General features: G+C 35.7%; 1 protein-coding gene across 1 annotated transcript in view; it reads left to right on the forward strand.

Moving 5' to 3' along the window:
- TRDN (triadin) overlaps positions 1–14,802 on the forward strand; it is a 146,731-nt gene that overhangs the window by 63,820 nt on the left and 68,109 nt on the right. The window contains exons 7-8 of the mRNA XM_068985529.1: positions 887–946; positions 10,543–10,722. Coding sequence (XP_068841630.1) covers positions 887–946; positions 10,543–10,722 — 240 coding nt within the window. The remainder of the gene's footprint in view (positions 1–886; positions 947–10,542; positions 10,723–14,802) is intronic.

The raw sequence follows: 14,802 nt of genomic DNA on the forward strand, positions 1-14,802 counted from the left end.
AACCTGGATGTTTTAATTAAAATCTACTATTTTATCTTTCATTTTCTTTAATTTCTTTAACTTTCCTTATTAATCTTTAATAAATAGTATATACATGTTGAAAAATGTATAGTGATTTGGATAACTATTAAACTGCACTGTTTAATACATTTGAAATATGGGAATAACCTTCACATGCTGTTGTACTTCTCTGAACTCATTTACTTAAGCCATTAAGAGACACAAGATTTTACTAGTCTATCTAAGGAAAATAGAAATCAATACAGTAAATTCATATTGTCATACTACTTGATTTGTTTTAATGTGGACCATTTTTAAACTCTTTATTGAATTTGTTACAATATTGCTTCTATTTGATGTTTTGGCTTTTTGACCATGTGACATGTGGGATTTTCACTCCCTGCCCAGAGATTGAACCCTCGCCCCCTGCATTGGAAGGCAAAGTCTTAACCACTGGACTGCCAGGGAAGTCAAGTCCTAAGACACACTATTCTTAAAGCTCTAATTTGATTTAATTATTTCTTTTAATTGTAAAGACAGAGCTTCCTCCTGATAAAATGATATATCTTTCCACAAATTCTTATAAAATTATTTTTTTCTGTTTGTCTCTTCTGGAGACAATTCCACAATACTGTTTAGAATGGTAACTTTAAACAGAAGGATGAGACTAGCTTTCAAATGCTTTCTAAGTCTTAATGCTAAGTCTTTGAAATTAACTTATTTTATAGTTTTTATTAAATTGGTGATTTTTTTAAAATCCTGGATTAGGTTCATTAATGTCATCAAACTAGCTTATGATTTTGGTGGCTGTAAAAATGAGGTAAAGAAAAAGCTTAGTCTTGAAATCTGTTAAAAGTGTGTACTAATATAAAATTTTCTGCTTAAGCAACTCACAAGGAAAAAATTCAGAAAAAAGAAAAACCAGAAACAAAGACAGTGGCAAAAGGTAAGTTATACTTTCTGTTTTAAAAGCAATATATTTGGGGTAGCAGCTGGATGATTGTAAGCATTTAGCATTTCCTTTACAAAAAATTTGAATTTACATTTGAAATTTAATATCTAAAAGAATAATAAAAGTGAATACATAAAATAATAGAGCATTTCAAAATATGAGAAGAAATTGAAGAGCTTTCCTGTATGTGGCAGGCAGAATTTTGGCCCCTATGGCCTTCAGCCCTTGGTGTCATCTGCTTGGCTGTGTTACAGTATATGGCAAAAAGCAGTCTGCAAAAATAGTTAAGATAGATCTAAAATATGGAGGCTTTCCTGAATTATCCAGGTGAGCTCAGTGTAATCCCCATGAACCTTGAAAAACATAGAGAAGTGACAGAAAAGAAAGATTTTGGCCTGTGAAAAGGACTCGCCCCCATTACTAGCTTGAAAATTGAGGGAGGCACATGGAAAGTATAAGAAGGGAATGAATCCTGCCAACATGTTGAAGAAGTGTGGAAGCCAGCCCTTCTTCAGAGCATGTAGCAATGCAGCCCATTTGACAAGCTGATTTTAGCATTGTGGACCCTAAGCTGAAAACTTGTTTGAGCGACACTGTAACAAGACTTTTGAACTATGGAAACCAGGAGATAATAGATCCTGGTTGTTGGGTTAAGTAGCTAAATTTGCAGTAGTTCTTAGAACAATGGCAAACTAGTACAAACATACCTGATTTACAGTTTAATCAGTATTACACCTTGAGTTTAATTTTAGAACACTAAAATTAAGGATTTCTTTTTTCAGGAAGGATAATGCATCATCTTGATCAATATTTTAAGTGAGTAAGGGCCTAAACTGTCTTGATAATATACCAAAGAAAGAAACAGTTAGAATATGAATGTAATGCTATAAACTTTGGAAGATTACATTAACTATTTTTTATAATAAATTTGTCAATTGTTTGATGTTAGAAAAATATAGATTCTGTATATTCAATATTATCTACTAAATTATAGATTATCTACAAAACATAGTTTCTAAATATTCACTCCTATCTACTAAATTCAATTTTCTTTCTCATATTTCATTTATATATATATTAAAGTATAGCTGATATTACAATATTGTGTTAGTTTCAGATACATACCAAAGCAATTTGGTTATGTGTGTATGAATATTTTTCAAATTCTTTTCCATCATAGGTTATTATAAGATATTGAATATAGTTTCCTGTGCTATACTGTAAATCCTTGTTGATTATCTAGTTTTTACATAGGGGTATGTATCTATTAAACCTATACTCCTAATTTATCCCTCCCTACCTTCTTCTTTGGAAACCATAAGTTTGTTTTCTGTGTCTGTGATTCTGTTCTGTTTTGTAAACAAGTTCGTTTGTATTATTTTTTAGATTCCTTATATAAATGGAATCATATATGTGTCTTTTTATAATTTTATTTTGAATACATTTGTATTTGTATTAAAATATAATTGATTTACAACAGTAAATTGATTTACAATATATTAAAATTTACAATATTATATTGTATTCAGGTATACAACATAATGATTCAAAATTTTCATAGATTATATTCCATTTAAAGTTATAAAATATTGACTGTATTCCCCTGTTGTACCATATAGCCATGTAGCTTATTTATTTTATATTGATCTAGTCCGTTCTTTGGAGAAGGCAATGGCATCCCACTCCAGTACTCTTGCCTGGAAAATCCCATGAACGGAGGAGCCTGGTGGGCTGCAGTCCATGGGGTCATTAAGAGTCAGACACAACTGAGCGACTTCACTTTCAGTTTTCACTTTCATGCATTGGAGAAGGAAATCGCAACCCACTCTGGTGTTCTTGCCTGGAGAATCCCAGGGACGGGGGGGCCTGGTGGGCTGCCGTCTATGGGGTCACACAGAGTCAGACATGACTGAAGTGACTTAGCAGCAGCAGTAGCAGTCAGCTCTTAATTTCTTCTGGTGTGTTTTTCATTTCAGTTCAGTTCAGTTCAGTCGCTCAGTCGTGTCCGACTCTTTGCGACACCATGGATCGCAGCATGCCAGGCCTCCCTGTTCATCACCATCTCCTGGAGTTCACTCAGACTCACATCCATTGAGTCCGTGATGCCATCCAGCCATCTCATCCTCTGTCGTCCCCTTCTCCTCCTGCCCCCAATCCCTCCCAGCATCAGAGTCTTTTCCAATGAGTCAATTATTTGCATGAGGTGGCCATAGTACTGGAGTTTCAGCTTTAGCATCATTCCTTCCAAAGAAAGCCCAGGGCTGATCTCCTTCAGAATGGACTGGTTGGATCTCCTTGCAGTCCAGGGGACTCTCAAGAGTCTTCTCCAACACCACAGTTCAAAAGCATCAATTCTTCGGCGCTCAGCCTTCTTCACAGTCCAACTCTCACATCCATACATGACCACTGGAAAAACCATAGCCTTGACTAGATGGACCTTAGTCGGCAAAGTAATGTCTCTGCTTTTGAATATACTATCTAGATTGGTCATAACTTTTCTTCCAAGGAGTAAGCGTCTTTTAATTTCATGGCTGCAGTCACCATCTGCAGTGATTTTGGAGCCCCCCAAAACAAAATCTGACACTGTTTCCACTGTTTCTCCATCTAGTTCCCATGAAGTGATGGGACCAGATGCCATGATCTTCGTTTTCTGAATGTTAAGCTTTAAGCCAACTTTTTCGCTCTCCTCTTTCACTTTCATCAAGAGTCTGTTTAGCTCCTCTTCACTTTCTGCCATAAAGGTGGTGTCATCTGCATATCTGAGGTGATTGACATTTCTCCCGGCAATCTTGATTCCAGCTTGTGCTTCTTCCAGCCCAGAGTTTCTCATGATGTACTCTGCATATAAGTTAAATAAGCAGGGTGACAATATACAGCCTTAACGTACTCCTTTTCCTATTTGGAACCAGTCTGTTGTTCCATGTCCATTTCTAACGGTTGCTTCCTGACCTGCACACAGGTTTCTCAAGAGGCAGGTCAGGTGGTCTGGTATCCCATCTCTTTCAGAATTTTCCACAGTTGATTGTGATCCACTCAGTCAAAGGCTTTGGCAAAGTCAATAAAGCAGAAATAGATGTTTTTCTGGAACTCTCTTGCTTTTTCCATGATCCAGTAGATGTTGACAATTTGATCTCTGGTTCCTGTGCCTTTTCTAAAACCAGCTTGAACATCAGGGAGTTCACGGTTCACGTATTGCTGAAGCCTGGCTTGGAGAATTTTGAGCATTACTTTACTAGCGTGTGAGATGAGTGCAGTTGTGCAGCAGTTTGAGCATTCTTTGCCATTGCCTTTCTTTGGGATTGGAATGAAAACTGACCTTTTCCAGTCCTGTGGCCACTGCTGAGTTTTCCATTCTTTAGTCCTGTCTGTTTCTTTTTTAAATTTTGTAGTTTCTTATTGAAATTATCGTGATGTTTGTCTATTCTTTTCACTAATTCAGTTAGCATTCTTATTACTAGTGCTTTGAACTCTCTTATCTGATACCATTTATCTCTGATTCATGTTGCTTTTTCAGAGTTTTTTGTTGTTCTTGTTCTTTCACTTAAAACAAATTCCTCTGTCTTCCATTTTTCTTAACCTCCTGTATGATACTATGTGATGCAGTAACCTGCCCCAGTCTTGAAGGCCGTCCTTGTGTGGGAGTGCCTCTGTGGTCTGCACGTGCCACGTGGCTTTGGCGGGCGGGTGGATCTAGTGTGAGCGTGTGTCTCATTCTCCCATGGTGTTCTGGCTGCTCTCACCATGGTAGGGTATGGGATTGGACCCGGAGGGTCTAGGCCCAGAGCCAGGCATAAGCATGGGCTTCTTCTCTGTTCTGAGGCTCATACCTCCCTGTTGAGGGACTGGATCCGGTCCTGGCTGCAGGAGAAGCCCTGATAATTGAAACAGAGCTGGTTCTGTTTCCGCTAAGTGTGTGCTCTCCCGACTCTGGGCATCGGCACCTTCAGTGCAGAGCAGAGCAAGCAAGAGGAGCTGGAGCGTGTGCTCAGTATGGTTCAGGGTGCAGGCTGGGGTGGTCCCAGCACCAGCCAAATTCTGGTCCACTTCCTTTCTGCTCTAAGTGCCAGGAATGACTGCTATCACCCCATTCAGATGAGCCAGCTCTGTCCTTTACAACTATGCAATCTCCTCAGCTGTGGAGGCCTTTGCCCTGGTGTGGAGCTGCACCACAGAGCAAGCAAGGCTGGAGGGGTGCTTGGCTCAGGCTGGGCATGAGCTGCGGTGGTCACCGGACACTGTCTAGAATCAAAGGCAGTTCAATTTTTTCCCTCTGCCTTGTTTCAGGAAAAAGTGAGCCTGTGTGTGTTCTTCCCCAGCATAGTCTATGTTCCTCCAGCCCTGCTGTCAGTCCCACTGGTTTTCATATCAGCTAAGGGGGACTCATACTCTTGATGTTGGACCCAGGACTGGGGTGGCCTATATGTCTTTTGAGCTGCTCACTTCCCAGAAGGGAATCTCCAAGCCTGTGTAATCCTGTCCCTCTTCTGTGTCCTCTCTTAAAGGTGCAGGTCCAACCTAATTGCTTCTCTTCCTTCCCTACCTGGTTTTGTGTGTATTTTTTTTCAGAGCTTTGGTTATAAAAAGAGTCTTTTTGCCAGTGTTCAGTTTGTTTTCAGTGAGCATTGCTCCACATATATATGTATTTTTGATGTGTTCATGGGGGCACGTGAGCTCTGTGTCCTCCTACTTAGCCATTTTATCTTATCTGTCCTTGTATTTTAAAATATAGGTTTTATGTGATCAATATATTTTAGAAATTTCAATCTAGTACTTTCAAGAAACTAAACATATGGATAAAAATTGGAACCTATTTTCAAAATTTAGTGTTTATCTACAAAATGTAAAGTAATTAGATATTTGAGGAAGATGTCTTTTTTACTAAATTTTTCCATGAGATAACCAAACATCATTTTTTGAAGATAACATGGATGAATTGAAACTTTAAGATAGTAAGGATGTTAGAGATTATCCCAATTAATTACCTAACTTAACAGATGAAGAAATTTACCTCTGGGAAGAGAAAACAATTTGGCCAGATCAAAAACTAGTATGTAATTGAACTAAGACAAAACCCCAAGTGAACTGAATATAAATGAAGTATTCTTTCCAAAGCTAATTAAATAAAGTTCTTCAAGCATCAATTATTTCTTCAGCAAATATTTATTTAATACTGTACTAATTATTTCTTGAGGTGTAAAAATTACCACACAGACAGTCTGGACATGGTTTAGCTCAGTCTGTTGCTTTACAGGGTCTCACAAGTCTGTGATCAATGTGTTAGACAGGGCTGTGGTCCCATCTGAAGGCTCAGCTGGGGAAGAGTTATTTCCAAGTTCATTTAAATGACTCTTGGCATTTAAGTTCCTCAAGGCCCATTGAATTGAGAGAGTCTCTTTTTTTTGAGGGGGCGTGCTATTGGCAGGAGTCTCACCAATATTGCTGGAGTCATCAAATTCAGCAAGAGAAAGAGTCAGCTAGTAAGACAGAAATAGCAATCTGATGTAAACTAACCATGGGAACCACATACTGTTGGTTGGCATCAAATTCCTAGGCCAGTCCATATTCAAAGGATGAAGATTATACAAGTAGGCAAGTAGGAGTCTTTGGGAGCCATGGTAAGTCAACCTGGCCTACCAAAAATCAAAAATTCTTTAATAGGAGTATAAGTGAGAGAAAGTTAAAAGTTGGCATTTCCTTAATGAATGAGAGTTGATATAGGTTATTTCCTAACTCCAAAAGGGTATAGTTAGTATGTTTATTGCATAATATGATTTCCCTTCTTTAATTAAGATGTTTTGATTCCGGTACAGATTGCTAATGGGTATTCCAAAATTGGATCAAATATGCTGATGTCATTCTTTTGATTAGGCTATTTTGTTTTCCATTTGACAAAAGTAATAAATTAAATGTCTTCCTAAATTGAGCTGGGTGATTTGAACATGACAATACTTTTTGCTTCATTGTTCCTTAGGCAGTGACAGTGAAGTTGCTCAGTCGTGTCCGACTCTTTGCGACCCCATGGACTATAGCCCACCAGGGTCCTCCATCCATGGAATTTTCCAGGCAAGGGTACTTGAGTGGGTTGCCATTTCCTTTTCCAGGGGATCTTCCCAACCCAGGGATCAAACCCAGGTCTCCCACATTGCAGGCAGACGCTTTACCATCTGAGCTACCAGGGTAGCAGTTGTCAATTAAATTATTTTTGAAAAAGATCAGGGAAAGTATTTTGGGCTAAAGTTTAAGAATACCTGTCTAATTTGATTAAAAAAAATATAAATTGGGTGTTGCTTTACTTTTATGGCATTTTCCACATTATATCCACATCATTGTTGCATTCTCATCCATTTTTTATTTTTAATGTGAGGAAACATTACCTGTTTCAAAGATGAAGATCACTAAAAATGTCTAAAATAGAGAACATTTTGTTATTTTTATACTTTAAAAACCACTGATAAATGAATTTGTTTTAGATGTAGTCTTCTGTGTAAAAAAATGACCTGTGTTCATTTGTAAATTATAATGGCACTAAAACGTAAATCTTAATTTCATGTGTCTAATTTCATAGTACAAAGCTAAAGTTAAATCAGCTGCTACCTACAAGAAGTGACCAGGTGTCATTTAAGGTAACCACAATAATAATTTCATACATATAAAAGTACAAACAAAAAGCTAGTTGGCAGATTTTCCAGGTTGTGGTCAAGTCCATTTCTAAACACATATTTTCATATGCAACCTATATGTCACTATGTTGTACACATGATCTAAAGATAATTTACTGTTTTCTAAAACAAAATTGTTCATTTATAACATTTATTCTTCATTTTCTCTGGAAGAAGTACTGTGCTAGACCTTATGTTGCTACAAAATGAATAGTATATATATAATTCCTATTCTCAAATTTCTCTCAATCTGGTAAGGAAGACAGATATGTGAAAGCCATCTGTAATATAAGATAAATAGTAGGATATCGCATGTGTGTTTAAATAGAAGTTGAGACAAATCTAAGCTCATCAGGTAAATAAATGATTAATTCCAAAGGCAGAGTCATTTGTTGCATATGAATTGAGCACAAAGGGATTCATATATGTGTAAGATATGGAACATACAGATGATATAGCCTGGCAATATTTGACATATAGAGAATACATGAGATAATTTTAAAAAAAGAAAGTAGTCTGTTGGAGAAAGGAATTTTTGGAAAAATGCTATGAGAGGAGAGATAATAAAGCTAGATATCAAAGGGTTTTTTGGTTTTGTTTTTTGAAGCTAGTTATCAAAGGGCTTTTTGGTTTTGTTTCCTTTTTATTTTTTTAATTGGGTGTCACGGGCTTTTACTTGACATTCCTCAGATAGGAATCTGCTGATCTTCAGAGCTCTGGCAACTGGCTTTGAACTCAGGCCATGATAGGCTCTCTTGAAGTGTTTGTTAGATCATATGTGAATTCTATGACTTAGAGGTGTTGTTGGCCCTCTCAAAGGAACTTCTTCTCCAGGCAGAAACTAATAAATATTTTCGTGTGGGGTCCTGAAACAATGTTTACTGAATGTCATCTGGACAGAGGTGTTGGTTTCAGTCATAACATTGTATGTGTCTGCTGTAGGAAGCAGCAGAAAGCAGTAAAGGAGACTTTGAGGTTTAAAGGGAATAGAAGAAAATCCCCAGTTGGTTGTAGTCACAAAAGCCACAGAGATGTCGGAAGTTTGTGGAGTAATTGGGTGATTCTTTTATGAGAGTTTTATGGTCAGTAGCTTTGGGAAACAGTGGATAGCATAATCTACCTGCTTGAAGACTCTTTAATACACATTAGCTTTGAGAAATTCCGTAGAAAAGAAAGCAGTTTAGCTTAATGTTTCCCAATTTATTTGACCATAGAAATATCCCTCTACCACTAACACAACATCAATATCTCCCTGCAAAGTTCTGAGGAAACTTTGGGAGGTGGTAGCCCATTCAATTAAATGTAGAACCACAGATTATTTTGGTTTCATGAGCATTATCATGTTTATTCTTCTCCTTGCAGGACTTCATAATATTATCTTGTCTTAGTCTCAAATTATTGCTTACTGTACAGAGTCAAAGGAGAAGGCAATGGCACCCCACTCCAGTACTCTTGCCTGGAAAATCCCATGGATGGAGGAGCCTGGTAGGCTGCAGTCCATAGGGTCGCTAAGAGTCGGGCACGACTGAGCATCTTCACTTTCACTTTTCACTTTCATGCATTGGAGAAGGAAATGGCAACCTACTCCAGTGTTCTTGCCTGGAGAATCCCAGGGACAGAGGAGCCTAGTGGGCTGCCATCTATGGGGTCACACAGAGTCGGACACAACTGAAGTGACTTAGCAGTACCAAGTCAAGAAACTTGATTATAATATTTTCATCAAATTCTTCAACATGAATGACAATAAAGTCTACCTATTACCTAGGCAAATGACAGAGTCCAGCACTATAGTAGACTTACTATGAAGTCAAGGATTATGTGTGATCCCATAGAGTAAATGTCCTATATGCAGCATCTATTATAAACACTTTACACAAATGTACTATACTATTGTTGCTTTAAAAAAAAAAATTGAAACATTCACAGACTCATTTGTTCACATTCCCAGTCCTCTTCCTCCAAATACATGTACTAATATAAAATTAAGAATATGAACATATAGAATATAAATAAAAATTCATATATATTCTAATTATATAGCCCTTTCTGTTTACTAGGAGAACCTGCCTGCCGATGCAGGAGACATAAGACATGTAGGTTTGATCACAGGGTTGGGCTGATCCCTGGAGGAGGAAATGGCAACTCATTCCAGTATTCTTGCCTAGAGAATCCCATGGGCAGAGGAGCCTGGTGGGCTACAGTCCATAGCGTCGCACAGAGTCGGACACAACTGAAGCGACTTAGCACACACACAAAGGCTTTAAAAGACAATTGAATTATTATTTTTGACACAGGATAAGCAGGAGCTGACATCTTAATTTCTACTCTCTTTCCATTACTTTAAAGTCAAACCATTAAAGACTGAATGTCTCTTGAGTTATCTTTTAATGGATTTTATTCTTTTGTTTCTAATATTCATTACCAATACAAATCATTTTACATTTGCATTCACAATAGTCATCTTTAAAAACTATTGTGTTGAAAATTTAGTTTCTTGAATGACTTTGAAGATATTTCATTTGTAGAACAAAATGATCGTATCCATTTAAAAGGTCTCTTTCATTGGGCTTTTTGGTACAGACATGGGTTTTCACTGAGCATGTGAAAACTGCCCTGCAGAATCCAAATGCCTCCTTTTTGATATTCAGTTCCTGACTACCTAAAAAATAATGTGTTTGTGTACAAATTAAGAAAATGTCCAACTTTCAAGTTTACATTTTTTTAGTACTCTAACATGCCACTTCATAAGCTGTATAAAAGTCAAATAATAATCACAATTTATGTCAGTGACACAGTTTTTTGATTTGTTTTTCTCTTTCTTTTAAAATTGTTCTTAATAACTAATGAAAGATAAAATGCTGTATTGGTTTAAAAATATGTATATACATATTTTTTATTTATATAATTAAACTTTTATTTAATTCCATACAGAAGAGAAGAAAGCTAAGACTAGAGAAAAGATTGAAGAAAAGATTAAGAAGGAAGTGAAAGGTGTGAAACAGGAGAAGGTGAAGCAAACAGCTGCTAAAGTAAAAGAAATACAGAAAACATCACCCAAACCTAAAAAGGATGAGAAAGATGCTGCAGCCGTGTCCAAGCATGAACAGAAAGGTAAACATTCAGAGGAGGCGGCCAGAGGTTCTAAGAGAATGTTGGGCAAGAAACAGATGCAGTGAAATTAAAACCTGAAAAAGATGAAGATCAGACTTCAGAAAGGAGTAAAAGATGTGTATAAGTGAATATACCTGAAAGGAAATACAATAATTTGGGAATTAAAATTTATTTATAGAAATGCTAAACTGTGTTCATATATCTAAAGATGCATGTTCAAGCATTTTTAAAAGAGAATTTGAGTTAGTATCCTGAATTATTTAAAGGACACATACTCTTTGTCCTTTGTGTACTCTTTGAAGAACAACCATCCAGGAAAATGACAGCAATTTTATTAAAAGGTATATCTTCAAATCATATAGAATAAGTATCAGAAAAAGTATCCATACATTCCTGTAGCTCTGCAAGAGCACATAATTCAGAAGATACATTGAATTATTAAATCCATTTTGTACAATGACTAAATTTATGACCTTAGAAAACTTTGTATCTTACATATAGTGCTGCTTTTCAGTAAGGCTGATGTCAAACTTACATCCATACTTCACAGAAATAGAGCAATTAAATGAAGGTAGAATGTAAACTTGACATTCTTTAAAGAAAGGTGTTTGTAAACATAAAAGGGTAGAGTTTTAAGAGGTTGGCTGAGGACCTTATTGTCAAACATCTCCAGCCTTTGATGAATCTTTCCTTGCTTAAATCCACTCCTGATTGCAAGTTGGTACACAGTCTTGAGCTTCCCCACCCAGATGGTGGGATCTTCTCTGTGCAGACTATTCCTATCAATGTTTTTTAAACATTAAAATGTTTTCCTTATTCTGATAGTTTTAATAATTTTAGTTGAGGGCTAAAGTTAAGGACTTGTTTCTATAAGATTTGCATTTAAAAAGTTAAAAATGTCATTACTGAGTAAGCTATTTGGACAGTGAAACTGAAAATAAGTTTTCCTACTATAAGGTACAAGATATGGAATTTGAGAACCATACATAAAGGTGAAATTATATGGTATTTGTCTTTGTAATCCACTCTCATATTTTATCTTTGAATCACTTTTTTCCCTGAATGCAAAAGTAATATTTGGAAATGTTTGTTTATATGAAGGAAAAGTTAATATTTTTTGAAAATATATTTTGAAAAGGAAAAAAAGGATAAGTTTTATTTTGTTTTTTTTTTTTTTAGTAAATAACCAAGTTTTGTATTTAAGTAATTTTATTTCAAAGTAATATTTAAAGAGGCTTCCCTGATAGCTCAGTTGATAAAGAATCTGCCTGCAATGCAGGAGACCCCGGTTCAATTCCTGGGTCAGGAAGATTCGCTGGAGAAGGGATAGGCTAGGCCACCCACCCCAGTATTCTTGGGCTTCCCTTGTGGCTCAGCTGGTAAAGGACCCACCTACAATGCAGGAGACATGAGTGAAATTATATCTTTGAAGCCCAAAGCCTTTCTTCAGTTTTAAAGATGTTTATATTGCCTTGAAACAATTTAAGAATTAATTATCATTTCTAGCAAACCTGTATGTGTTTTATGCAATATTTTGGGTAGAGAAATATAGTAAATAAAGAAAAAATATTTTGAATGGACTATTTTATTGTGATAGACAGGAAAATTAATCTTCTGATTCACTAATATACTTATTTAAAATTATCCTAAAGATCCTAAAATATTTTGCATTGTAGATTGTCTTTTCAAAAATAAAATAATCACAAAAACAAAAGAATCACATGAAACCAGATTAAATGTACCAAGCATATTTTTATTTTTTGCCCATAAATACAGCATGTAAAAATTCATTCCATTTATATATGGGAGTTCCAAAATACTCATCTAGCAACTAAGAATATCAATATACTTTTCAATGTTCATTTTTAGTATCTTACTTATTTAGGGTACATTTTCTATTGATGGGGATTCATCACTAAAATATTTCCAAATGATATCTATTATCTGGGTCACATATATTATATTTTATTCCTATCAGTAACCAGAATTACTGAAGATAGCATTCTATTACCTTTCCATTTTCAATCTACGAATTTCATTTTCACATAAAAGAACTATTTATCTATTAAAAGGATGTTCAACTATCACTTAAGACTTAGAAATAAAAGCACAAATGTGATTTTATCAGCTAAACAAATGCCTTTGCTAAATTCAGGCTCTCTATTGAGAACAGCTGCCATCTCAATTAGATAAATGTATTATTAGGTAAATAATGGAAACTTTACCTGTAAAAGCTTATCAGATATATAAATATATCATTTACGAAATTATGATTTAAGAGCATTTGTTTTTAAAATAATTGCATTATAGTTTTAACTCAACCATGATAAAGACATAGTGCTTTCTAAATTATCTACTTGTGAAGTGGCTTTGATTTTGAGACTTGTATTGATTTTGATTTAGTAAAATAGTTATTTCTCATTTAGGCAAAGGATTATTCATTTGCTTAGCTTGAGTTAGACCTAATGAATTTGATTTATTCTTGAATATAGATCTCTAATAGTGCTTTTTAAATAAATAGGTTCTATAGGTCTTTTATTCACTGGACACATATTTTTATGTGTAGCAAATTATTTAATTATATAGTATACATGCATATATATTCATACATGGTTATTTTTAACACTGTATATATAAACACTATATTTTTCTAAAGCATCAGGAATAAGATATATATATATATATGTACGTGCCTATTCTAAACTTAAAACACACTCTTATGCACTACATAATCTGTTTTTTATGGACCAATCTGTTTTAAAAAGTAGGATAAGAAGGGTCAGTGTGATCAAGCATTGCTCTCTGATTTTCTCATAGACTATGGCAAATTTGTGGGGAAGGAAAAATCAAACCTCCCCGCTGCTATGCTCTCTCTTTCTTTTCTTCCTTCTTCTTACTTTTTTAAACAACTGTTCATGGCAGGCAGAGAAATTGTAGCTAATGTGAATCTGCCGTGGAGCGCCAGACCGCGTATGCCCCACTCTCATTAGAGGTTTTCTAAAATTTCTTTTCTGTTAACATTCTGCACCCTGAATGCATTTTCTCTCAGCTGCTGCTCCACAGGGAACAACCAATGAGGCAGCAGCTGAATGACATCTATCACTGCTCCCTGAGGATCAGGAAGGGGCGAGATGGACAGCATGTGGTATTCCTAGAAAGATGTTCATTTGGAGAAAATAAAACTAAGAAGTGTGAGGAGATATAGAATTACCTTATGTGAATTACTGTCACATAACAATGAAAGAATGGTAGAACAGTTCAGATTTTCTTTGGGAAAAAAATGACCTGTTTTAACATTTGAGTTGGATTTAAAGAAGCATTTCTATAAAATGAAGTTTCCAAATTCAGGATGGCCTGGTTTTGCTTTATCCTTAGGTGAAGCAAACACACTGGGGACTGCCCAACATATACCTGTCTAGAATTCTTACACGCTGTTAAGGTCAACACACAGGACAGGTGGAAAGGAGCATCTTAATTTAAAATATTTAAAATGTCTTAACTTTGGGAATTCCCTGGTGGTCCAGTGACTAGGACTTCATGCTTCCATTGCAGGGGGCACAGGTTCTCTTCCTAGTGGGGGCACTAAAACCCTGCATGCCACAAAGTGTGGCCGAAAAAAATTCTTAACTTTAAATATTGTAAAAATACTTTCATCTTATTGATATGCTGGTGCCATTAAAATGCAACATCACAGCATCAGTTAAATATAATAGAAACTTCTTATGTGGTATAACCAAAATAATTTTCTAGATTAAAAAAAGTGACCTTCTTGAGTTCATAAGGGATTTTCTTTTTCAAACTGGAAGCATGCAGGACTACTGGTACATTAATTAAATAAATGACTTTTGGATCCAGAAAATAGTGGCATAAGAAATACAAACATTTTACTTAGGTAATAATATGACATATAGCTTCATTACACTGTCAGCATTCAGTTAAAGAAGACTCTCTGAAGCATGAAGATTTTAGTTAATTCAATAAACTAGTCCACCTGATATGTATACAAAACAACCTATCATAGCTTGGGGCCGAGCACCATATTTCATTTGGGGGGTGTCCAAACCCTTCAAATTGCAAGAA

The sequence above is a fragment of the Capricornis sumatraensis genome, chromosome 13, assembly GCF_032405125.1.
Source record: "Capricornis sumatraensis isolate serow.1 chromosome 13, serow.2, whole genome shotgun sequence".
Lineage (NCBI taxonomy): Eukaryota > Metazoa > Chordata > Mammalia > Artiodactyla > Bovidae > Capricornis > Capricornis sumatraensis.